General features: G+C 41.2%; 2 protein-coding genes across 2 annotated transcripts in view; one reads left to right on the top strand and one right to left on the bottom strand.

Moving 5' to 3' along the window:
- LOC127450729 (ADAMTS-like protein 3) overlaps positions 1-17680 on the top strand; it is a 283685-nt gene extending 266005 nt beyond the window's left edge. Inside the window, exons 28-31 of the mRNA XM_051715045.1 lie at positions 12699-12894; positions 13175-13278; positions 13394-13608; positions 16951-17680. Coding sequence (XP_051571005.1) covers positions 12699-12894; positions 13175-13278; positions 13394-13608; positions 16951-17069 — 634 coding nt within the window. The 3' untranslated portion in view covers positions 17070-17680. The remainder of the gene's footprint in view (positions 1-12698; positions 12895-13174; positions 13279-13393; positions 13609-16950) is intronic.
- A 567-nt stretch (positions 17681-18247) lies between these two features.
- On the bottom strand, positions 18248-26264 carry LOC127451232 (stabilizer of axonemal microtubules 2-like). The gene is made up of 4 exons (XM_051715756.1): positions 26145-26264; positions 23338-23517; positions 21922-22124; positions 18248-21509 (listed from the first exon to the last, which is right to left on the bottom strand). The coding sequence occupies exons 1-4, from the start codon at positions 26180-26182 to the stop codon at positions 20539-20541; spliced, it is 1392 nt and encodes a 463-aa protein (XP_051571716.1). The 5' UTR covers positions 26183-26264; the 3' UTR covers positions 18248-20538.
- Positions 26265-26367: the final 103 nt, after the last annotated feature.

The raw sequence follows: 26367 nt of genomic DNA, 5'->3' as shown, positions 1-26367 counted from the left end.
TTTCTCTGACATTTAGATTCAGAAGTCAGACGCAGTGACAGTCACTCTCAATTTGATAAATGAGCGTCTGACGATGAATCTCTCTATAGACTGAGCAGACCCCTTCACAATCTTGAGAGCTGTGATGCATTTGACTGCAAGCAGCACCCCAGTCCTCTTATTCCCAGCCAAAATGCCTCTTTCCATCAAAAAACCCATCTATCATTCCCTTAAGTCTTCACAGGGGCCGTGCAGACACTCAAAGAACCACATGAATCAGACTCTATAAGCCAATTTGGGACAGAGTAGAGCAGCTATCAACTGTCAGTGCATTAGAGCTTCTCTCTGTCAGTGCACTGGCTAGTCCAGAAAGGCCAGAGAAATTTCAACAATACAGAGAACGTTTAGAATGACAGTGTACAGTGTGGCGAGGCCTAATCAAAAAATCATCTTTATCACAATCTTTAATAAAAATCTTCTTAAAGATATCTCACAGTGAATTTCACAGTGCATTTAACATCTGTAATGTGACGTATTTCTGAATAAAACTGAATATTCAGCAGGAAAATATTTAGGGTGACACTTCATTTCATCCACAGAGATTTAATGATTTTTTTGAATGGGTTAAATGTTAGACTACGACACATGTTTTCAATCTGTGGGGCACCTGGGCATCTGTGGGGCATTTTTAGTCAGAATAATATGCACTAATGAACAAGTTTAATGTTTAAGGACATTTATTAAGATAGTAAACAGGGTAAAATAAATCATTTTGATTAGCACAGTAAATATGCACTCTTATATGAATAAGCAGGAGTTTTACTGAAAAATTGTTTAGAATCAGCCGTTTGAGCCAGACTCAGTAGCATAGTCCACGTTTCATATCGTGTGCTGATTTAAAGAAGCTTTCAACATTTCACGGAGAACTCAGGATAGATAGTGCACACGAACACTCTCTGATTTCTATATGCATGTTCTTGCCAAAAACATTATCTCATTATTGCCATGCGCCTGGGCTTAGTGCATGAATCATACAGCTCTGTAAAAGCACTTAGCGTCAGTTCAGAGCCATCAGTGGGAGATCCTCACACAAAGCGTGTCTTTGTTACTGCTTCTTTCGCTCTAACACAAGTCCAAATGCCCTGCAGAGGCTCCCATGTCCCCAGACACTCGGGTACAAGCTGTGCTTGTGCAAAGCCTATATTTATTCACAGGGTTGGGCTGTAACGGAGTACATGTAACGGCGTTACATATTCAGAATACAAAAATGAACTAACTGCATTCAGCCCCCATTACGTTTTCAAGCACCTGTATTCAGAATAGTTACTTTATAAAATTTTATTAGAATACTTTTAGAATACCTCTCTCATGATGACCACAAAATAAGGCAGAAATAAAAAAAAAAAAATCTTGTCAATCAAGTGAGAAACTTGATTGTTTTTCTGAACAGTTTTTCTAAACAGCGCAGATGCACTCTGCACACTTGTCCTCTCGCTCTCTCTTACCCAGAGCAGCTTCAGTGCGTGAGCAGTGTTGCCAGGGTTTCATGCCAAATTGGGCTAATTTGAAAACACAATCACAGGTTAAAGTGATTGCATCACGGGTTGTGGTTTTGGGATACTTCAAAAATGGACCACGGTCACCTAAAGGTTTGATGGTAGACACTAGATAATGAAAATAAACATCTTAGTCATGTATAATGATTCCGGCATTGAATATCTGGCAACCACACCGGAATGTTGTTGTCTTAATAAGTGCGCTGCCAGCTGTGCACCAGAATCAATGCAGCCAAATTTTTACACAAATATTACATTCGAGCACATGATACATTGTTTCCCGCTATTGTAATTGCTGTGTAAATACACTTATTTATCATATAAAATGAAGTGATTAAAAAAATAATAATAATCTGAAATTGACAATTAAAATCAAAAGAGTTAAAGAATTAAAATCACACACACACACAAAAAAGTGTCAGTAGTAGAAAGAAGTAGAAAATGCAAAGAATAAAAAGGCCTAAATATGGAAGCAAGCCTATACATGAAATGAAAATTGGCATGAAATAAAAATTCAATGAAAATCTTTATTTATTTATTTATTTTTATCCCCTTTTCTCCCAATTTGGAATCCCCAAATCCCACTACTTAGTAGGTCATCGTGGTGGTGTGGTTACTCACCTAAATCCGGGTGGTGGAGGACAAGTCTCAGTTGCCTCCACTTCTGAGACCGGCAATCTGCATATCTTATCACGTGGCTCGTTGTGCATGACACCGCGGAGATTCCGCATGTGGAGGCTCATGCTACTCTCCGCGATCCATGCACAACTTACCACACACCCCATTGAGTGCGAGAACCACTAATTGCAACCACGAGGAGGTTATCCCATGCGACTCTACCCTCCCTAGCAACCGGGTCAATTTGGTTGCTTAGGAGACCTGGCTGGAGTCACTCAGCACAACCTGAACTCGCGACTCCAGGTGTGATAGTCAGCCTCAATACTTGTTGAGCTACCCAGGCCCCCGAAAAATCTATTTTCTAAATGCATGTTATTGATCTTATTGTGAATGATTCATCCATGCATATGTTTTATTTATTTTTATTTTTATCTGACTTCGTAATCTTTAATCAAAATGTAATACCTCGATTTCCAGTGAAACAACAGACTTCTCTCTGGTGACATATGCAGGACCTCAATCATTTAGTCCGCTTAAAGGAATAGTTCACCCAAAAATGAAAATTTGCTGATAATTTACTCACCCTCAGGCCATCCAAGATGTACAACAGAATTTAAGACTTTTAGGATTTCATTTCAGGCCTCCTCCTCTATACAATGCAAGTGAATGTCCTCCATTTTTTGACAGTCCAAAATGCATATTTAGGGTGCATCAAAATAATCCACACGACTCCAGTTGACATATAAAGTTCTTCTGAATGCAAACGATTGATTATTTTTAGAAACAAAACAATACATATATACTTTTTCCGTGACGCGCTTCATGATTACTCCTCCACGTGATGCGTGACCTTATCAACGAGCTTACTTCATCCCTCTCATGAGCGCACGTCACAGAGATGTATGGAAGCGAACATTTCCAGTTAAAAAGTATATAAGTATTGTTTTGTTTCTAAAAATAATCAATCGTTTGCGTTCAGAAGAAATTTATTTGTCGACCGGTGTCGTGTGGATTATTTTGATGCACCCTAAATATGCATATGCAGTCCACATCCAGATATCCACGATCTGGATGTGGACATGGGAGCATTTCCGTTGGCTCAGCCCCCGCAGACCTCCCATCCCCCAGCACGCTCGTTCTATCTGGAAGAACTGTCGAGTGATACAGGCGGTCCAACTCAGGGCGGGTTAAATGTGTCGTTCGCGGCTCGCAACGAGGATGAGCTTTCGGTTTCAGCATCGGAGGGTGGGCTTCTGCTATTGGAAGAGGACGAATCTTCTGAGCTCCCGCCCACAGGCGGTAGAGCACAGGATGAGACGGACGCTGAGATGGCAGCCGTGCTTGCCCGGGCGGCTGCGAACATCGGGCTGAAGTGGAACCCTCCACCCTGCCCTGAGTGTTTGCAGCTGGATGATTGGTTTCTGGGCTTGGAGCGTGACTCACGCCCGCGCCCCGCCCCGGTGTTTTTCTTCCCGGAAGTGCATGAGGAGCAAGCGAAGTTGTGGAAGGCACCTTTTTCTGCCCGTACACGCTTTGCGGGCACGTCCACTCTGACTACCCTCGATGGCAGAGCTGCTAAGGGGTATGTCGCGCTCCCCCAGGTAGAGTATGCCATAGCGGTGCATTTATGCCTGCAGGGCGCAGCCACCTGGCGCGACCGACCAAGGCTCTCTTCCAAGGCCTGTAAGTTCTCGAAGGCTTACAAGGCCGTGGGTCAAGCTGCTTCCACCCTGCATGCCATGGCCATCCTGCAGGTCCACCAGGCCAAGGTGCTGAAAGATCTGCACGAGGGTAGAACCGACCCAGGGTTGATGCAGGAACTGCGTACTGCGACCGACCTCGCCTTACTGGCACCGAAAGTCACAGTGCATGCTCTGGGCCAGACGATGTCCACTCTTGTGCTCCAAGAGTGGCACCTGTGGCTCAACCTTGCGGAGATACGTGATGCTGAGAATGTCCGCTTTCTCGATGCGGCCATCTCCCAAGGGGGGCTTTTTGGTGACATCATCGAGGACTATGCCCATCAGTTCTGGACGGTGAGGAAGTATACTGAGGCAATTAAGCACATCTTGCCGTGGCGCGACTTGGCCGCCTTCAGGCCTCCGAAGTCCAGCGTCCCATCTGCTTCTCGCCAGAGCCATTCCCCTGCGGTGCCGGCCATGGCTTCCGCACCATCGGAGCCTGTACGCTGGCCTCAGAGAAAAATATCCTCCCACGGGAAGTCGGCTCCTCCGACCGGTCTGGCCTGGTTATCTCTCCAGCCCCTGGGCCAGCGCGTGGTGAGTATTCCATTGCCGAGTGCCCCCCGGGCCTCAGCACCCTCATGGTCAATAAAAGAGCAGTTTCCTCATTCCCTGGGCCAGCGCACTCACGACGGCCAGGCGTTAGAAATTTTTTTGGTCAATCAGGCAAACGTGAGTACCTCCCGTTCCCTCGTTCTCCATTGAGAGACAGCCAGCGAAGAGGTATGTATGCTGGTCTCTGGGGTCACTCGCCCGCCCCAGTCACCGGCCATCATTGCGGGCTTGCGGAGCAGCACGTTCCCCCTGGGCTGTCTTCCAGGTGGGGTGCCTGCTCTGCCTGCTGCGAACCACCCTGCCCGGGCACGGTAAGTCCAGTCGTCCCCTTGGTGCCGGTGTCATGGAGGCTGGAGGCCTGGTTGCCTGGTTAGCACTCTCCAGCCCCTCGTGGTGGCTCATCAGGACGATTCGCCTCGGCTACGTGATCCAGTTTACCACGCCCGCCCAGGTTCAGTGGCATCCTCTCCACTACGGTGCAGGGTGCGGGGAGCATTAGAGCCCGTAGCCGAGCTGTGCAAGGGCTTTTACAGCCCTTATTTTATTTTGCCCAAGAGAGGGGGAGGGTCACGCCCAATCTTGGATCTGCATGCCTTGAACAAAGCCTTACACAGGCTTCCATTCAGAATGTTAACACAGAAGCACATCCTGGCATCAGTACGACATCAGGATTGGTTCGCGGCCATCAACCTGAAGGACATGTACATTCACGTATTGATCCTTCCTCAACACAGACCCTTTCTTTGGTTTGCCTTCGAGGGACGAGCATACCAGTACGAGGTCCTCCCCTTCGGTCTGTCCCTGTCCTCTCGCGTCTTTACCAAGGTCGCAGAGGCTGCCCTGGCCACGCTGAGGGAGAAGGGCATACGCATTCTCAATTATCTCGATGACTGGCTAATCCTACCTCACTCACGAGATCTGTTGTGTGCACACAGGGACCTTGTGCTTCAGCACCTCAACCGACTCGGACTTTAGGCCCCTGTGCAGAGCATCTCTTTTCTCTGTATGGAGTTGGACTTGGTCACTCTCAAAGAATGTCTTACGACCTAACGTGCTCAGTCAGTGCTGACCTTCAGGCAAAAGGTAGCGGCGCCAGTGAAACAATTTCAGAGGCTCCTGGGGCGTATGGCATCCTCGGCGGCGGTTCTCCCTCTCAGGTTGATGCATATGAGACTGCTTCAGCACTGGCTACAGACTCGAGTTCCAAGGTGGGAATGGCGCCATGGCAACCGGTGTGTGACCATCACACCACAGTGCCGTCAGACTTTCATCCCTTGGTCGGACTTGCCATTTCTATGGGCAGATGTTCCCCTAGAGCAGGTCTCAAGGCGTGTCCTGGTCATGACAGATGCCTCGAACTCGGGCTGGACTCCAATGGCACATCAACTGCTTAGAGTTGCTGGCAGTATTGCTGGCCCTGAGGAGGCCTTGACCATTGATTCAGGGCAAGCATGTGTTGGTCCAGACAGACAACACAGTGACTGAAGCGTACATAAACCACCAAGGCGGCGTACGCTCGCGTCACATGTTGCAACTCGCCCACCACCTCCTCCTTTGGAGTCAGCAGACGTTGAAGTCTCTGTGAGCCACTCACCTCCCGGGCCATCCTCAACCGTGCAGCGGACGCGGTCTCATGGCAGATAACGCTCCATGGGGAGTGGAGACTCCACCCCCACACAGTCCAGCTGATTTGGGAGAGATTTGGCGCAGGTAGACCTGTTCACCTCCCAAGAGTCCTCTCACTGCCCCCTTTGGTACTCCCTGTCCGAGGCCCCCCTTAGCATGGATGTCTTGGCAAACAGCTGGCCTCAGGGGCTACGCAAGTATGCATTTCCTCATGTGAGCCTCATTGCACAGACTCTGTGCAAAGTCAGCGAGGACAAGCAGCAAGTCCTGTTCGTTGTGCAGTACTGGCCCAACCGGACTTGGTTCTCGGATCTGATGCTCCTGGCAGTAGCACCTCCCTGGCGCATTCCCCAGAGGCAGGACCTTCTCACTCAGGGGCAGGGCATGCTCCAGCACCCACGGCCGGACCTCTGGAATCTCCACATCTGGCTCCTCGGTCTGGCTATGAGGCGGCTGTATGCCTTGAAGTGGCTTCTCTTCGTGAACTGGTGTTCTTCCTGTGGGGAAGACCCACAGAGATGCGCCGTCGGGTCTGTGCTGTCTTTCCTTCAGGAAGGGCTGGAGAGACAGCTGTCTCCCTCCACCCTCAAAGTGTATATGGCTGCCATAGCAGCTTACCATGATACACTGGACTGGAGACCCTCACAACAGCACGACCTGATCAACAGTTCCTCAAGGGCACGAGGAGGTTGAATCCTCCTAAAGCGCACCTGATTCCCTCTTGGGCTCTCTCTGTGGTCCTACCTGCCCTACAGAGATCCCCCTTTGAGCCCCTGGAGCAGGCCGAGCTCAGCACTTTGTCTCTGAAGACAGCCCTCCTGGTGGCACTCACTTCCATCAAGAGGATGGGGGAACTGTAGGTGCTTTCTGTTACCAGTGAATGCCTGAAGTTTGGGTCGGCACACTCTCACGTGATCTTGAGACCCTGGCCCGGTTACGTGCCCAAAGTTCCCACCACTCCTTTTCAGGACTAGGTGGTGAACCTGCAAGCGCTCCCTTCAGAGGAGGAAGACCCAGCCTTGTCATTGCTGTGTCCAGTTCACGCCCTGCAAATCTATCTGGACCACACGCAGAGCTTTAGATTCTCGGAGCATCTCTTAGTCTGTTTTGGAGGACAGCAGAAGGGGAAACCTGTCTCCAAGCAGAGGCTACCCCATTGGATTGTGGATGCCATTTCTCTCGCATACCAATCTCAGGACTTGCCGTGCCCCTTGGGAGTCTGGGCGCACTCCGCTAGAGGTGTTGCGTCCTCCTGGGCACTGGCAAGGGGGTCCTCTCTAGCAGACATATGCAGAGCTGCAGATTGGGCTACACCCAATACCTTTGCAAGGTTTTATAACCTATGCATAGACCCAGATTCGACCCCAGTGTTACGCGGTAACAACAGGTAGACCGGATGGCCAGTTGGGTGTACCACTTGCATTGCGCCCTTCCCCTTTTTCAAAGGTGATAATGTAAGCCTTTTTGTCCACAGCAGTTCCCCGTATCTGGTGAACCCCAGACGCCTCTCTAATTCTTAAGCACTGTTCGGTGACGAACTCGGTGGAGGAGTAACTGCACCAGGCCTAGTACTCGTGGTATGCCCCTTTCCAGGTGAGCCCGTTTGCTTGGGATCAGTGCTCCATGCATGGTGATTCCCTCTTGGTAATCGCGTATGATGAGTTTCCACTGTTCGTTTTCCCCTTAGGTGAGCACTGTGTTTCCCCTCGCCAGAGCTTTCTCTGCCTCTGCCACTGTGGCCGCGTACCCTCTCTGTAGATAGGGTCCTCTGGTGGTATCATTCCATATGTGAACTTCCCTGTTGGTAAGTCCATGTGAGGTATTCTCCACATGTTAACCTCCCTCCAGCAGGATGTGGTCTCCGTAGTGCCCTCCCTCCTATTCTAGAAAGTGCTCAGTGGGAAATTGCTTAACAGCAAATCAGGAAAGGCTCCGCCCGTAACCTCCTTTAGTAAGTGCCTCCTCCCCCCCTTAACAGGACGAGGGAGACACCTTACGTAACTCGCTGGAAGGTTACGACATGGTTGAGCGCTCGCTGCGAGGCTCGCAGCAGCTTGCCCATGTCCACTCTTCCGTACCTCGTGACACGGTTCAGCGCCTGCGGCGTTTCCTATAGGAACCCCTAGTGTCACTACATCGACACAACGTCGAGTGAGTGACAGACAGGGAACGTCTTGGTTACTGATGTAACCTCTGTTCCCTGATGAAGGGAACGAGACATTGTGTCCCTCCTGCCGCGGCGCTGAACCGGCCGCTGATATGGCCGGTACTCTCTATCGGCTCCTCAGCATAAATCTGAATGAGTGGTGCACGCCATCTCCTTTTATACCCGTATGTCCGGGGTGGAGAGTGGCATGCAAATTCCACTCGCCAATTCTCATTGGCCTTTTCTATTTTTTAGCAAAGGTGATTGGGGCTCTCAAGATCGAACCCCTAATGTCACTACATCGACACAACGTCTCATTCCCTCCATCAGGGAACAGAGGTTACATCAGTAACCAAGACGTTTCATGCCGACTTTAAAATCATTCATATACTACATTGTTGTCAAAGGACATCACTATGTTGCATGTTTAATTTCTACAAGAGGCATCCCGTTAGTATCCCAAAAATATGGTTAATTTGCAGTTCGTATCTAATTTTGTGTCACAGTGTCACAGTGCCGGTCCAATCAAATAATGGGTTAAGAAGAAGATTCAAATATAAAAAATAGTACAAAATATTATAAATGCCATTCTGAACATTCACAAACAACCCTGCTTGGTAGCTACAATCTCACAGCTATAGGAGCTTTTGGGTCTTGGAGGTACAGGCAGCATTTTTCTTGTCTGAAAGTGGACGAGATGTTGTAGCTGACCGCAAACTGCCTTCTGTTTGCCTTCTGCCTTCCATTAAGAAAAACAACAGCATCCAACTTCACATCTAATTTAAAGAAATCAAAGTAGTGCTAAGTTCATGCAATTTGCTGACAAATAGCTAGTTGGCTGTTTAGACTCATTAAGATGTTAATAGTAGAGATATAGAGGTTCAGAAAATGACATATCACACATAATTCTTCCAATCGTGCCTTGCCTTAATACAAATGTATTCTTTTTTATTATTTATTTATTTATTTATTTAGGATTTTCTCCCCAATTTGGTATGCCCAATTCCCAATGCGCTCTAGGTCCTCGTGGTGGTGTAGTGACTCGCCTCATTCCGGGTGGCGGAGGACAAATCTCAGTTGCCTCAGCATCTGAGACAGTCAATCCGCGCATCTTATCACATGGCTTGTTGAGCACATTACCGTGGAGACCTAGCGCATGTGGAGGTCCACGCTATTCTCCGTGGCATCCACGCACAACTCACCTCGTGCCCCACCGAGAGCGAGAACCACACATTATAGCGACCACGAGGAGGTTAACCCAACATAACTCTACCCACCCTAGCAACCGGGCCAATTGGTTGCTTAGGAAGCCTGACTGGAGTCACTCAGCACGCCCTGTATTCGAACTTGTGACTCCAGGTGTGGTAGTCAGCATCTTTACTTGCTGCGCTACCCAGGCCCCCAATACATATGTATTCTAAAAGTATTCTTGTATTCTGAATATGTTACTTTTTATGTGATGTATTGGAATACATTACTGAATACATTTAAGTGAGAGTATTTTGTCTTCAGCCCAGAATACTTTCTTAAAGTATTTTGCCCAACCCTGTATATTCAGCTGTACATATCGCCAATGAGGAAAACTGTTTGGAACTCTGAATCCATTGCTGCACATCTGTAACAGACACATATCCATTTTAGCTAAGTTTGAGGTCTGATGTCATTTTTTAGCCATGTGAGAAAAAAGTAAATTGATAATATGCAGTAGGGTTGTGCCGATAGATGATGATATTGGGGATCGATGATAGTTAGAAATATCACCAATAGCTGATGCCTTTGACGATATCAAGACGATATTTGGCTCGTTTTCCCATTAATATATTAAATTATTATTATTATTATTATTATTATTATTATTATTATTAGGCTATTATTATTAGGCTATTATTATTATCAAATTAATATTACAATTCATTTGCTCTGTCATAGTTTCACATCGACATCACTGCATATAACCGACATTTGTGACACTGACACGCATGTGTGAGGATTATAAAAATGAGGATTACTCATTGAAAATGTTTTAAAAACAGACTACAAATCTACATCCCTCATCAAAATTGAATTGCAAGGTGATACACCTATATTCACAAATTATGTCAAGAGTGCTTGTTATAAAAGAGACACATCATTCTTATACAGATGTTGTTTAAGCCATGGTCATTTCGTTTTCTTTGCATAGCACATTAACATAAAATTTTAATGATACTAATAACAATACAATAACAAATTGCTATTATTGCTATTGCTATTATTATTATTATTATTATCATTATATAATAGCGTACTATTATGATTAGGCTATTTATAATCTATGACTGACATTGATTCTTCTCATTTTTTTTTTTTTTTCACAAACATTAATGTATGGGCCACAAGAGAAATATTAAGCCAATAAATAAAGATAGCTGATATACTGTTATCAGCATATGTTGAGGTAGATTCAGCTGTTCCTGCACCTTGCGGAGCTCTCGTCGTCTCTGCCAGTTGTGAGAGAATGTGTGCCGTTAATGGAGTGACAGCTGCCAAAAGCTTGATCAGTTTTTGCTTTCTCCTTCTGTAGTGAATAATTGACTGCCACATTCAAGTTATGGCCAAAACAGTTTAGCCATGGCCATTTGAGCCCTTGTATGGCCACAACAATATTGGCCCCGTTGTCAGTAGTGATGCATGAAATTTTACTCTCTTCTATGTCCCAATTGTGCATGACCTCTGTCAGCCCCTCAGCCAGTACCTCTGCAGTGTGGTTCTCCAGTTTTCCTCCAGTTTCCAATCCTCTGAAATATAATGGACTGTCACAGACATGTAGGGGGTCACGTTTATGCTTGACCACATGTCTGTGGTCAAAGCGACAAAGTCAGCCGTTTTCAAATCTTTAGTGATGCTCTCCCTCGTTTTATTGTACAGATTGGGGATAGCAGTGTTGGCGAAGTCCTTGCGCCCTGGCAGCTCGTACTGTTTGTCAAAGGTTTGGAGTAGTTCTCTAAAACTTGCCTTCTCAACTGTATGATAGGAGACCATCTCCTTCGCGATATACTTGGAGACAGCTGCTGTACACTGGACCCACCTTTCACTGTTTCGTTTGTACTTGGTGCTTTTTGCAAAAGCTCTGAATATAGATGGCTGACTTCGATCTTTGCTGACCATAGCTTCTCTTGGTGCTAGCTCAGCAGCCTCAGCAGGGTGGTGGGCACGCAAATGTACATATAGGTTTGTGGTTTGAGACTTCATCACCGGCACAACTCTCGTGCAATGTTTGCAAATTGCCTGTGTGATATCCATGGGCTCGTCTTTTTCATCTGGTTTAAAACCAAAATATTGCCAAATAGGCGACGTGACATTTTTCTTTATCACCAACTCCAACTTTGCTCGCAAAATGATGGACAACGATTCTCATTTTCCACGTGTCATTTCCTGTGATAAAAGTAAATAATTAAATAATAATGAGTAAATAAACAAGTATACAAATAAGTAGATAAATGAATAAATAAATGAGCAAATAAATGAGCAAATAAATGAGCAAATAATAAACTATTGCCCCGCCCCCCACGCAATAATATCGTGTATTGGCGATCTCACAGGCTGACGATAGGACGATCTGACTATGGAGAAGATTGCCCAACACTAATATGCAGAGCTAAAGGTCAGATTCATGATTGATAGGATGCTACAGGCTGATTAATCATGTCTTGTACTAAATTTGAAATGCCATTTGTGGTGTATTTTCTGTCATAAATGCTGTTTCAAGCTGCTGTGTATAATTTCTGTGCCACTAGAGGTATCAAACCAAATAATGTTTTAAAAAAGGTTTTCCAACTTGGTCAAACACACACACACACACACACACACACACACACACACACACACACACACACGTGTTGGTGCGGCTATCCTTATGAGGACTCTCCCTAGACATATTGATTTTTATACTGTACGAACCGTAGATTCTATCCCCTAAACCTAACCCTCACAAAAAACTTTCTGCATTCTTACATTTTAAAAAAACTTAATTTATTATGTTTTTTAAGTGATTTGAATTATGGGGACACTAGAAATGTCCTCATAAACCACATTTATACTCTTGTAATTACCAGTTTGTAACCTAAAAAACTGTCCTTGTAAACCACCCAAACCCGCCCACACATGCGCGCACACACACACACACACACACACACACAGAGACAGTCCCATCCTAGTTGGCTCTGGCTGTGCTCAGAATAGTATTTCCATACTATTCTTATTATTCCTGCAGTATATAGGTTGTAGTGTGCACAGTCTGAATATTTCCTGTATGCACAAATACACAGATGACCTACTGTATTACATTTGCCAAAACATAGCGTTTACACTTTTCAGCTAAATTAACCTATTTAAACTGGGATTAGAGAATGCATTTTAAAAAGTACACGCATCAGCATTAACCAATGCTGAATCTACGTATTCTGACTTTAAACAATGTGCTTTTTTATATGCTAGCTGGGTGTGGTCAAAGTGCTCCAGTTCCTGTGGGCAGGGCTTCAGAGAGAGGAGGGTCTCTTGTCAGCAGGTAGAGGCAGCTGGGAGTGTGAAGGTTCTGCCCACCTCAGCCTGTGAAGGGACCCCTCGACCCGAAGACAGGGAAGAGTGCACCTCACAAGCCTGTGTGGAGTGGCTCACTGGCTCCTGGGGGAAGGTTCGTCTATAAAACTCTGCTCTTTACAGACATTTTTATATTCATTCTAACCTCTTTAATGTGGAAAAATAATGGGAAATATTGAATGCAACTAGAAATTTTAACCTAAAAAATCTCCATGTTATCTGTCCACTACACATATCAATAATAAGTTATAATGTAGTAGGTTATACCTGGTTTAGTGACACATTTTAATGCAGCTTCATTTGTTAAACTACACCTCAATTCAGTATACTGTCCTGCTGTTATGGTAATGCATGTGCTTTTTTATTTTCAACAGTGCACGGGTCGTTGCCTGGGGCCAGCAGTGGCCACACAGAGCCGGACAGTGTCATGCCGACTTTTCAGCAACTCCACATCCAAAACATGTGACCCAAAAGAAAGGTGCAGGGCATACTGTGGAAAATCCAGCAATACATATTCTTGCATACAAAAAGATCTTTTAACACATTATCTATCTTCTTTTATTTATTCTTACATACAAACACAAACTTTTCAGGCCACTGTCTGTGAGGAACTGTTCGTCCGAGATGTGTGACGTACACTGGAAGGTGTTGCCATGGAGAACATGTACAGTGGCATGCGGCAGCGGCTTCCAGTCCCGCAGAGTAGAATGTGTCCATCGGCAGAACAAAAAAACTCTCCCCGACCAGCAGTGCGCCTGGCAACGGCGGCCTGTTACCTGGCAACACTGCAACATCACTTCCTGTGGCAGTGGGTCTCTCACCTTTAGCTCTTCCCTTCACAGCAGCTCTCAAACTCCTCATTAAAAACCAACTAGAGTACCAATATACTTCAGAAGATGTTTTCCCTCTTTCACCACTTTTAGTGTATGTTCATGTTTTATTAGGGAAAATATTACCGACCCGAGGGCGAAATACGCTGGCCTGTACCGTCAGTCTCAAAGACCTGCTTTTTGTCTGTTTTTTACAAGTTATCACAAAGTCCTGAGAGACCTCGCTCTTGTTCTTATCTTTTCCACTCTTTAAGCTTGTTCATAAATCCGTCTGGCATCTGCATTAATAGCGCTGAACAATAATGTCCAAACGTCTGCTTTTTGTACCTCACTCTTCTTATGTAAAATGTAATGAAATGTCATTTTTGAGTCACGTCACTTTCTGGGTGCAAAAGTATTTAATAAAACAAGACCAATAAATTAGCTATATTGTTTTAGAGTGCGATGGTGTTTTGGCTGGCTGAAGGATATAGGCGTCAATGGAAGGCACTGACAGCAATCTTATGCTATACTTGACAAGGTGCCCGCTTAAGCAATACAGTACAAGAGGATTTAATATTTTGCTTTATATGGAATATAGACAAGGCTTAAGGTCAATGTATGACAAAATGCTCAGCAGACTATATTCACAATATAACAAGGTCTCAAGTACTGTATTCCCTTTATGACATGTTTAGATAATCAAAATATTACACAGAAGTGCTAATTCATTAACTTAACTATTAAAGTAGTTCACCCCAAAATTAAGATTCTCTCATTCTTTACTCGCCCTCATGCCATCCCAGATGTGTATAACTTTTTCTCTTCTGCAGAACATAGAGATTTTTAGAAGAATGTTTCAGATCTGTAGGTCCATACAATGCAAGTGAATGGTGACCAAAACTTTGAAGCTCCAAAAAGCAAACAAATGCAGCATAAAAATAATCCATATCCATAAAATTCCAGTAGTTTAATCCATGTCTTCTGAAGCGATCCTATCAGTTTTGGATGAGAACAGACCAAAATGTAACTCCTTTTTCATTGTACAACCTGCCATTGCAGTCTCAAGGCATGATCATAATTTCAAGCTCGATTACACTTTATGCGCAGAGCCCTAGAAGACACTAGGAAGTGTAATCGAGATTGAAATCACGATCGCCAAGGAGGCTGCAGATGTCATGATTTATAGTGAAAAATTAGTTACATTTTGATCTGTTCTCACCCAAAACCAATTGAATTGCTTAAGAAGACATAGATTCAAACACTGGAGTCTTATGGATTACTTTTATGCTGCCTTTATGTGCTTTTCTAAACTTCAAAGCTTTGGTTACCATTCACTTGAATTGTATTGGCCTACAGAGCTGAGATATTCTTAAAATCTTTGTTTGTGTTCTGCAGAAGAAAGAAAGTCCTACACAGCTGAGATGGCATAAGGGTAAATGATGAAAGAATTTAATTTTTTGGGTGAACTATTCCTTATAGTGCCAATCTTCCACTAGAAGAAATATTACCCAAAATATAAACTAAGGTTAAAGGAACACATGTTCTATATTAATGTTCCAAGTTGTTAAACAGCATACCATTAGTCTAATGAACTACTTTACTTGGTGAAAGGATTGTTTACTCTGATTATTATCATTAATAAGTGTAACTATTTATTGAAAATGTCTGTTTTTTTTTTTTTTTTGTTTTTTTTATCAGATTGCATTTGTTGCTGTTTTATTAAAGTAAAAAGCCACTCGAGACATTGTGTGAGACACTTACTCCATTTTGCAGCGTATCTTAGACATCCCTTACCCATGGTAAAATCATTGTATTGTACAGCCTTGATTGGCTTACTGCTTATTATTGCTTATTGACTAATCTGTTTTATAATTTTATTTTTGAGTTTGTTTAGTAAAGGCAGGCACTCTCTGTAATTTATGAATGAAAGGTTGCTCAATATTATGTTTAATATTTCACCACCAAAACAGATTATGTATAATAAAAGCACTGCCACTAGTAAAGGGATAGTTCACACAAAAATGAAAATTCTCTCATCATTTACTCACCCTCATGCCATCCCAGATGTGTATGACTTTCTTCTGCTGAATACAAACAAAGATTTTTAGAAGAATATTTCAGCTCTGTAGGTCCATACAATGCAAGTGAAAGGTGATCAGGCCTTTGAAGCTCCAAAAAGGAGATAAAGTCAGCATTAAAATAATACAAATTACTCCAGTGGTTTTTACCAATGTTTTCTGAAGTGATCCAATCGGTTTTGTGTGAGAACGGACCAAAATGTAACTCCTTTTTCACTGTACATTTTGCCATTGCAGTCTCTGGGCACGATCATGATTTCAAGCTCGATTACACTTCCTAGTGTTTGATGCATGTGCAGTGCTGGTGCTGTAGGAAGTCTAATCAAGCTTGAAACCATGATCACCAAGGATATTGCTGTCAAGATGTACAATGAAAAACGAGTTATATTTTGGTCTGTTCTCACTCAAAACCAACTGGATCACCACTAGAGTCTGATGGATTATGTTTATGCTGACTTTATCTCCTTTTTGGAGCTTCAAAGGCTTGATCACCATTCACTTGCATTGTATGGGCCTACAGAGCTGAGATATTCTTCTAAAAATCTTTGTTTGTGTTCAGCGGATAAAGAAATTCATACACATCTTAGATGGCATGAGGGTAATGATGAGAGAATTTTGATTTTGGGGTAAAGTAACCATTTAAGTCTTTTAATAAGTTTAAATTTGTATTACTAGTTTAAAGAACATTTCTCCCAAAAATAAAAAAAAATCTGTAATAATCTACTCACCCTTTGTTTCATACCTGTTTAACTTTCCTTCTTATGCAGAACACAAAAAGGAGATGTTTTAATGAATCAAAGCCCGGTTTTGGCATTTGGCACTAAACAACACAAGTTATCACATAAACACATGAGCACCTGTGAACGATCCCTGTGAACGCCACAATTTTGGCTGAAAATGACTTAAAATTCTGGTTGTTTCTCACCAAAACCTATTGTATGCTTTCAGCCACGTATTAGCCATGTGGTATACTTTTATGATACTTTTGGGTCCTTTTTCTAAGCTTTAAATTGTGACACTATCCACTGGCATTGTATTAAAAAGATGTGCTCTGATATTTTAACATCTTTTATGTTCTACATAAGAATTCAAGTCATATGGGTAAATAATGATATGATACGATGTAATAATGATGAGATTTATTATTATTATTATTATTATTATTCCTTTGATTTAGTGACTTTTGAAAACATCTTACTATCAAACTTTTCAAACTCATTACTTGTTAAAATAACCCTTGTTCTCTGTTTATTTCTCAAGGTGAGTGTAAGGACAGAACTCATTACTGTTCTGTGGTGAGACGTCTCAAGCTTTGCCTAGTGGACCTGTATCGGCAACGCTGCTGCCAGACCTGCGCACAGGACACTAGCACCACCTAGTGAACAGCAGAGGTACTGCTTAAATCTCTAGCACAGGCCCAGACAGATGCCCTTTTCAGTTACCGCACTGATTGTCTTGTGTAATACAAAATATTGTTGTTTAAACTGTGCAAACCCTTGGACACTTGGAGTGCATTGGACTAAAAGATGTGGTTACAGTTGGCAAATGAGTGTATTCTGGACTAAACTTCATTGGATGCTCTTATCAGATGTCTAAATAAGACTTGAGACTTTTTTCTTCTCTTTTTTTCTCAGCCCCAAAAGTGATATTCTATGTGTATTAATTCAAGAGATTACTAAGAGATTATTATTTTATTTTATTTTTATTTTCTTTGCTGTGGATATTAGACAAATTCTGTTGGACCATTCACTTTTGTGAAGGAAGGTTAAAATGAATGCATCTCTGGTTCTATTCGTTTTTGTTTTTTTTTTAGGAATAATGTGCACCAATTAATTGTGCAATAAGATCAGGAACGTAAATTTACAAAGTAAAGGGGTCAATTTTGAGGTCATGTTAACTTTATATTACACAATGATGTTGTACTATGTATGTAGAATGTAAGACTACGGTGGGCGTGAAGTGCAAAACAAAAAAGCAAATCTAAAAACACAACGGCAAATCAAAAGGCAAAATAACAATTCAGAAACACATCAACAAATCATAAAACACAACGGAAAATCCGAAAACAAAAGAGCAAATCAGAAAACACAACACCAAATCCAGAAGCAAAACAGCAAGTTAGAAAACACAACAGCAAATCAGAAAACACAACAGCGATTCAGCCGAAACGGAAAGGTCACCTGATTGGCTGCGTGGAGAATACCTAGTTCTTTCCTCAGGACTGATTCTCTGACCACTTGCACAATTATTTGAAAGTTCATTCCAAATGCTCATTTACTGAATATTGTGAGTGGTTTGTCACTCGGTATTTATAATGGGACACTTTATAACACAAAGAGCAAAAACAGCGAGCGAGAAAAGTTTTAGGTACGATGTTAAACTACGGTGCGTAAGGGACCGTCTAAAAATTCAAACTGCGCTAAAACGCCGCTGTCCAAACGTTCATTCAATTGACTTGCATATTCCAACATAAAAAAAAAACACTGTTATTAAAAAAGCATTTTCTCATTCTAAAGGTTGCAGTAGACTGCCGGCATGTCCAATTATGAGTACAGTGTTCAATTATTATAGAAAAAAAAAAAAAAAAAAAAACTGAAATTTTACCAAGATATTATTTTGATATTGTAAAGGTTGTAGAAGGCTGCTATTAGATATGCTGATTTACTCTAAGTGAGATTTTCCCAGGATGTGGAATTATACATATAATCTATTCAATTATTTATTTATTTTTAAGTTAGAACATGCAAACTGAATGAACGTTTGGACGTCACCAACGTTTTAGTCCAGGTTGTGGACTTTAAGATGGTCTCTTACGCACTAGATGAACTAAGACCATAGATGTACATCGTACCAAAAACAAACTTTTCCCACTCGCTGTTTTTACTTTCTGTGTTATAAAGTTTTCTGTTACTGTTTTCCCAAGAGAGAAAACACTCCAAATGATTTAGTTTTTCAGTCAGTGAAATTTTGGCATGGATTTTGATATAACAAGTGAACCAGTCCTAAAGAAAGGACTAGGTCTCATTCACACAGCCAATCAGGTGAAAGCTATGGAACCTACCGCTGAATTGCTGCTGTTTTCTGATGTGCTGTTGTGTTTTCTAACTTGTTGTTTTGTTTCTGTGTTTGGTGTTGTGTTTTCTGATTTGCTCTTTTGTTCTCAGATTTTCCGTAGTGTTTTATGATTTGTTGACGTGTTTCTGAATTGTTATTTTGCCTTTGAATTTGCCGTTGTGTTTTTAGATTTGTTGTTTTGTTTTGCACTTCACGGCCACCATATAAGACAAAAACTAGTTGAATGAAATGACATGCACCCCAATGAAAAGTAACTTCTTCAGCTGTTTTGTAGATGTACGTTTTGTGTTCAACCAATGTGCTGCATTGTAAAATATGTCTTGTATATAATGTGTTTTTAAGTGCAATATTGTATATTGAGTGTAAAGTTTGGATTTTATTTTCTTACCTCTTGGTTTAGTGTGTCTTTATAATCCATATTTAAGATTAAAATCAACAGAAACCTACATGCATACAGTATAGCACTTGATGTGGATTATCCATATTTGTAATATAATGGTTTCCTACTGGCTTTATATGCATGCATTTTAATTACATCAGTGTTGTTATAGCCACCCACATAAATGCAGATAATCTGCCATATTGATATGTATGAATTTAATCCATTGCATTTTTCTTGCTACGCAGAGAAAGCATCACTACGTGACTTGGTTGAAGAAATGCCAGTTTGGTACTATTCACGTAAATACAGAAAAACAACAACAAAAAAAATCTCTATGTGATACAAATACAATAAACACAGTTTTGCCAATCAGTGTATATATCTTAATAATTATTGCTTTTATTTGTCTTGATAATTTTCTTTTACATTGAGATTGTACAATTGTGTCAAATGTTAGTACATCGCATGCTGTATGTGGTTAGCTATTTTCTTTAAATATGCTTGATTTAACTTTAAGTTAAAAAGTATGAATCAGTGACAGATTTATTAATTTACATAGGTTTGTTCACACTGCACCAAATTCCAATTTGTTTGTCAAATTCAATCTTTAGGATCGACTGTCCGCACTGTCATTTTGACAATAATGTCCATTTATTACATTGCGTTCATGCCTATATATGACATCTCACCGGTGCGCTGAACTCATGAGATGCTTAAAACAACATATGTTGGCATTACCGTATTTACACTTTTATGCATATTCTGTGTCATTCACTAATTCCCCATTTATTACATAGTGAAGGCCCATGTGTGTAAATGAGTGAATTCACACACAGCCGTGAACACTACTGCACTTTTTGTATGCTGTCGTGTTGCATCCCAAATGACGAAAGAAAGAAAACAATCTAATCTGCATTCAGACTTAAATGCATAACAAAAAAAAAAAAAAAAAAAATTGGATTTCAACCCACGTTTCTATGTGATTTGGATTGGGTTTGTAAAAATTGCATTCAGTGCGTATTTGTGCTGTTCAGGCTACAAACAAATTACGGATCCGAGTTGGAAGTACCAAAAAATCTGATTTTTGCTACCTGACTGAACAAAGCCATATTGTAGTAATAGATCTTGCTCTGCATATTTATATTCTACTTAAGTATGCCACAATTTCATTTTACAGAAAATCTAAAACTGTTTAGAAATAGTTTGAATTACTAACAATTTTGAGATGCACACAATCATTTTTTTTTATGAAAGATAGTTGGGTTGATTCATTGACCCATTCTACATGTCTTGATTCAGTAAAATTTCCTGTAGGATAAGAATAATTCAGAGAGATTGGTTTGTATGTTAGCTTGAGGCACCTTTTATAGAAACTCAGCATGATGATTTTCTTAAGCTGTCAAGGCCATTGCTTTAGGACTCTCAATCCTATCAGCGGACGTCATCTTGTAGAAGAATAGGTGCCCTTGATCATCGCAGTTATCGAAAACGTACCCTGGTGGAGACTCGAAACTGGCCGGACACATGCTGATCCTCTTGGGCGTGAACTCTGTGTGGTACATGGTCTCGTTCTCTAGTGGATCGTTGGTCCACAGTTGTGCATTATGGGGCTTGAAGCTGAGTGTGGGCTGTGGTTCGTGCTGGATGAAATGGGCTTTGAAGGTGGTCAGATCCTCCATTTTCCCACTGGAACGTTGGATTTCCTCTTGCTTCCGGATCATACCTTGACGTTGCGCCACCCATGGCTGGAAGTCATCTCTCATGGTGGTGTTGCCCTGGAAAGACCCAGAAGACTTTGTGGGGAGCGAGAAGGGTTTGGCAGCAACAAAGGGCTGGATTTGATGCTTGATGTAATCGGTATGCGAGGTGGTAGTCAGGTCCATGTGCGTTGTGGGACTCATGTACTCCACTGACTTGTGGACCTGTGGGAGGGAGACGGGCCACTGCTGGAAACTTTCACGGAATTCCGTGTTGCTCTGGAAGGGCATGTTGGAGACCAACTTGAGTTGCTCAGGTTTGCAGCTTTTAGGTAGTTGTCCAGGCAGGCCTAGGTAGTCTTGTCGGTGGGTGGTGAGGTCTTGGAAAGGATGGCCGCTGGGTTTGTACTCTTCTGGTGGTTTCACATATCTGGCTTCCACATGATGTGGTACATATGAGAGCTTGTTGCTGGTTACGTTTTCAAAGGGAGCATTGAATAGCTTAGCTACTTTAAGGGGCTTGTAGCTCTCACGTGGCACAATGACTTTGCGAATGAAATCATCCTGGAATGTTGTGGAATTTCCAAATTTTGCATCAGGGGGGTGATACGTCATATCAGGTTTAGTTAATTCTCGTCTGCTGATTTCCCAGTGACGAAAATCCTCTTTGAAAAACATGAAAAAAACAGAAAAAAGATTTAATCTGATTTGCTGATAAAAAATTTAAAAAATCTACAAACTGTAGAATTTTAACAGAAACGACTTATTGACAGTGCTGGGAAGATTACTTCTAAATTGTAATCGGGTGCAAATTACAAAGTTACGAATTACATGATTTAAATTGTAACAAGTTACATAATCTCTTGGATTACATTTTTAATTAATCTGATTGCTTTTGGATTACTTCTGAACTGATTCTTCTTTATTTGATTTCACATGCATTTGAGTTGTATAACCTTACACCATTTTGACAATGTTGCTTAAATGCATTAAAGAAAACTTACTTAATGTATCAAAATATGATCTAAAATTTATTATTACTATTATAATATTTTTTTTAATCTAATGTGTCATTACCTTTATAGGTGGGCACAGTGTCCAGTTTTGCATTCATGGTATGGTCTCTTTCTTTAGGGCGCGAAGGCACAAATGGTTGCACTTCATATAGATTGAAATCTTGTTTATAGGTCGTTCCTAGGTCAATCTCTCCAGGCTTGGGCTTGTACTCGGCCTGCGGCCTCTCAGGGCGACTAGTGACCTGATATGGAATATAGTCCGTCCTGAGAAAACATAAAACAAAAAGGAGGATATTTGTAGCTTATTTCATGTTCTGAAGCTTATAGAAGGACACAGCGTTCTAATGAGCTGCCTTGCTGTCTACTGCCTACATAGCCAGCTGCCTTATAATGCAGCATCCTTACCTCGTGAGTGACCGATTTGGGATGCTCTACAGTACATAGCCAGCAACTCATGCAAATTAAATGCTGATTAAATGAAGTGCATGGGAGACTCAACTCACAACAGAACCAATACAGTTTGTTGTTAGCATGTTGCTAAGCTAACAACTTAGTACTCTAAGGCCACGTCCACACTAAAACATTTAAGTATGAAACCTCAGTTTTCTAACATCATCGTTTTCCAGACTATGCAGTTATGGACAACGTTTACAAAATTCTGTGGAGGAAAATGTTTTAGTGTGGATGAGAGGCTTAAACGTAGCAGAATCAATGCATTTTCGGACGTAAACTTATTAGTGTGGACGTGGCCTTACGGTACATGCTTAAAAATTTGACTATTTTTATCTATACTTTTTGAAATTGACTGAATTATAAGTATACTTATTATTGAAATTTCTCTCCATCATCTTGAATGATTTTTTTTTCACTGAGCTTGTCGCAATGGATTGCCTTCTCCATGATGGACAGATGCTATATAAAAGAAGGTATTTTAGGAGGGAGCATAATATGGTGCCTTTTTGGAACAGCCTTCATGTCAGGAGTGCACCTACAGTATAATGCCTTCAAGCTGAAGTGTATAACATTTTCGATGTTAAAATACTTTCTCCTATCCCAGGTTAATCTTCAGAGACAACTATAAGCCATTCGTAGGTTGATTTCCTTGAAAACTGTAAACACTCTGCCTCTATGGTACTATAAAAATGGCTCTGTTTGTTTGAGTGGCCCATTCAGCTGACATAACAACAATGACTCAACCAGCAGTGTGAGTTCAGGGTGAGACTATCTTTTTGTTCTATCAGTGGCAGATGGGGGGAGTATTCGGGAAAAATGTTTGAAAACAATTTTTATTTTTGCAATTCCTTTTGGTGCCGCCAGTGAAAGAAAATACACACTTCAGTTTTAAAATGTTGCCTATTTAGGCAGCTTACTAGGTTTTGAAACAGAGCAAAATTCATGTATTTTGTACTAATAACCAATACTTTGCATGGCATATGCATATACATTTGAATTGCCATGTCTTGGTCACAGAATGTACCTGAAGGTAGTAGTTCCTTCCATCATGTCTTGGTGAGTTTTATACACCTGTTGGGGCTTGAGGCTCTTGGGATGGGTGTGACCTTTATAGGCAGGGTACTTTTCGGTGTACTCCGTCAACACATTAGTCTGACTCCCTTTTGTGTAAAGTGTCGTGGGCTGGTGTGGGCATCGGTGACGGCTGAAAAAGATAATGGAGAAGTATTTAAGGCTGAGGAGCCATTTGTTTCAAAACAATATTACGTTTGAGAAGACATAAATCTTTAGTTGTCAAATAAATCACAATCATTATGTCCTTAAAAAACAGACTACTCTCAGAACATGCAGTGCCTTTACATGGTTATGTCTTCCAGGGCAACAACTATACAACAAAGTCTGTCACTAACTCTGTTACTATATCACTCACACACACACACACACACACACACACACACACACACACATGTTGGTGTGGCTATCCTTATGTGGACTCTCCATAGACATAATTATTTTTATACTGTACAAACTATAGATTATATCCCCTAACCCTACCCCTAAACCTAACCCTCACAAAAACATTTTCAAAAAAACATCATTTAGTATGTTTTTTTTTAAGCGATTTGACTGGGACACTAGCATAATACCCTTGTAATTACCAGTTTGTAACCTAAAAAATTGCCCTTGTAAACCACCCAAACCCGCCCCCACACACACATACAACACCTTTATACCATTTTCTTTTTTCAAATTTTTACATTTTACAGTTTTTATCAATCGCTTTGGCTCAGTTCTCGCATGAGAATGATTTTTTTTAACATTAAGTTCAGATCTCTGAACAATTAGTTTCTTGTTCACACCAGATTTGAATTTCTTATTCAAGCAAATTGCATGAGTTTTGGCACATGTGCAAAAGAGTAATGACAATTGTCTACAATTTGCACAGTAACTAAATGCACAAGACTTGCTGATCAAAACTAATGAGTTGATTCTCAGTGAAATTGTCATACTCTTCACAGCTTCTAAACATTCTTTCATCGTGTGAGCCATCACATGCAAAATGATCCAATCAGTTATCAAAATCTGTCAGAGATACATGTATATTCCATAAATATCCATGACATGGAATGTGTGTGATGTCTGCTAAATCTCTGGCCAGACCAACAAGAGAGACAGGATGTCCACCAAGAAAATGTGAAGTATTATGTACTGTGAGGAGGTACAATTTATTGTTTTTTACAGAACTACTGCAGGTTTTTTCATTGTTGCAGGTTTTGTTTGTTTTTGTTTTTTGTTTTGTTTTTTGTTTTGCATGAATGTCATTTTGTGGCAATTTTCTGTTCGCTATATATGACTTTACATGTAACAAATGTGTAAAAATGGACATGCAAATGTGAATTTTCTGTTTACATGTAACACATTGCTACAAAAATACATTCATTGTATACATAAAAATTTGCATATCCTTTCTCTGTGTACTACAGTATTGTACAGTATTGACTTTTCCCAGTAAACTTTTATTTACTGTTGAAATCGGTATCTAAAAAGCTCAGTGTGATACACAATAGCATTCAGCTAGACAAAACTGGCATTCTTGTATAGTACAGTAAGCAGTCAGTGTCAACAAAAAGTAGAACAAAAATTAAATTTGTATATAACAAATATTTTCAGGGTTGACTGCCATGGTGAATAAACATCTAAACATTTTGACCAGTACGGCTCACACAATGACAAAAACAACTTTTCATTTTGGTGGCATTGGTCAATTTACTGACACAATAAGTAGGTTTTGAAGCATGAATTAAATGTTTTGGGTGAGTTACTACATTTTGCAGACATGCAATAGAGTTGTGATGTCCCATAAAACAGTTGTGACAATTACACTTACAGTTTAGAGAATATTAAGACTTGTTTAAAAAAATGAGCCAAAGCGATTGAGAAAAACTGTAAAAGCTTTCAAATAGAAAACAAACAATACATTTAATGATATGCCAAAAATTTCACAAAAAGAAGTTTGAATATGTACACATGCCAAAACAATATAGATAGACAGACAGACAGACAGACAGACAGATAGATAGATAACAGACAGACAGACAGATAGACAGACAGACAGACAGACAGATAGATAGATAGATAGACAGGCAGACAGACAGATAGACAGACAGATAGATAGATAGACAGACAGACAGACAGACAGACAGACAGACAGATAGACAGGCAGACAGACAGATAGACAGACAGACAGATAGATAGATAGACAGACAGGCAGACAGACAGACAGACAGACAGATAGATAGATAGACAGACAGACAGGCAGACAGACAGACAGACAGACAGACAGATAGAAATGAAGACACAAAGTATTTTTGAACACTTTCTGGTTGCTATACCTTAATGGAACATGTTGATGAGTGATGAAATACACCTTTAAGTGATTCTAAATGTTAAATGACTTTAAATGTTCCTTTGTATTGCCAATGTTTTCAATATCTGTTTTTTTTTTTTTTTTTAAAGAGGTTTCAAAATTACTTTAAAAATTAAACTATTTGCACCTTTCTTCACCTCTTTCATTAACTTTATGTTTACTTCCTTTACTTTTATACCTAGTCATTTGATCATTTCCTTAACATAAATAAATAAAAATAAAAATTATTAGACTAATTTTAAAGTATTAAATTATTCCATTCAAGCATCGGCACCTCTGTGCTCTTCAATATTAGGTTTCAGGATTTGTTCCATTGCTTGATATTCTTTTCACCACTTCCCCATCAATTATTCAAAACACCTCCTTGTGCTCCAGACGCTTTTAAAACAAAAACACAATCTTACCCGCAGCTGCACATCTCACAGAGACAGAGCCGTGTCATTTTCCTCAATGTACTGAGGAAATCAAGTGAATTTTCGCTGTTTATCTTCAAACCTCATTCACACGCACTGACTGCATCATCGCTGGAGCTTCTGTGTAGCGTCCCGTGCCCCCGGCAACCAACGAAGCGTCCTGGCGACGACGGCGTGACGTATTACGTACAACGAGGGCGAAGGTCGTAGCGCA

Source organism: Myxocyprinus asiaticus, chromosome 2 (genome assembly GCF_019703515.2).
Source record: "Myxocyprinus asiaticus isolate MX2 ecotype Aquarium Trade chromosome 2, UBuf_Myxa_2, whole genome shotgun sequence".
Classification (NCBI taxonomy): domain Eukaryota; kingdom Metazoa; phylum Chordata; class Actinopteri; order Cypriniformes; family Catostomidae; genus Myxocyprinus; species Myxocyprinus asiaticus.
Note: the sequence above shows the minus strand (reverse complement) of the source record. Positions and strands in the feature narration are given on the sequence as shown.

Bases quoted from the DNA above. Each gene is read 5' to 3' on its own strand.
- LOC127451232 (XM_051715756.1), bottom strand. From the start codon at position 26,182: ATGACACGGCTCTGTCTCTGTGAGATGTGCAGCTGCGG. The intron at 23,518-26,144 runs GTAAGATTGTGT...TATCTTTTTCAG, and splicing joins TGTGAGATGTGCAGCTGCGG to CCGTCACCGATGCCCACACC. The intron at 21,510-21,921 runs GTAATGACACAT...TGTTTTTCAAAG, and splicing joins CACTGTGCCCACCTATAAAG to AGGATTTTCGTCACTGGGAA.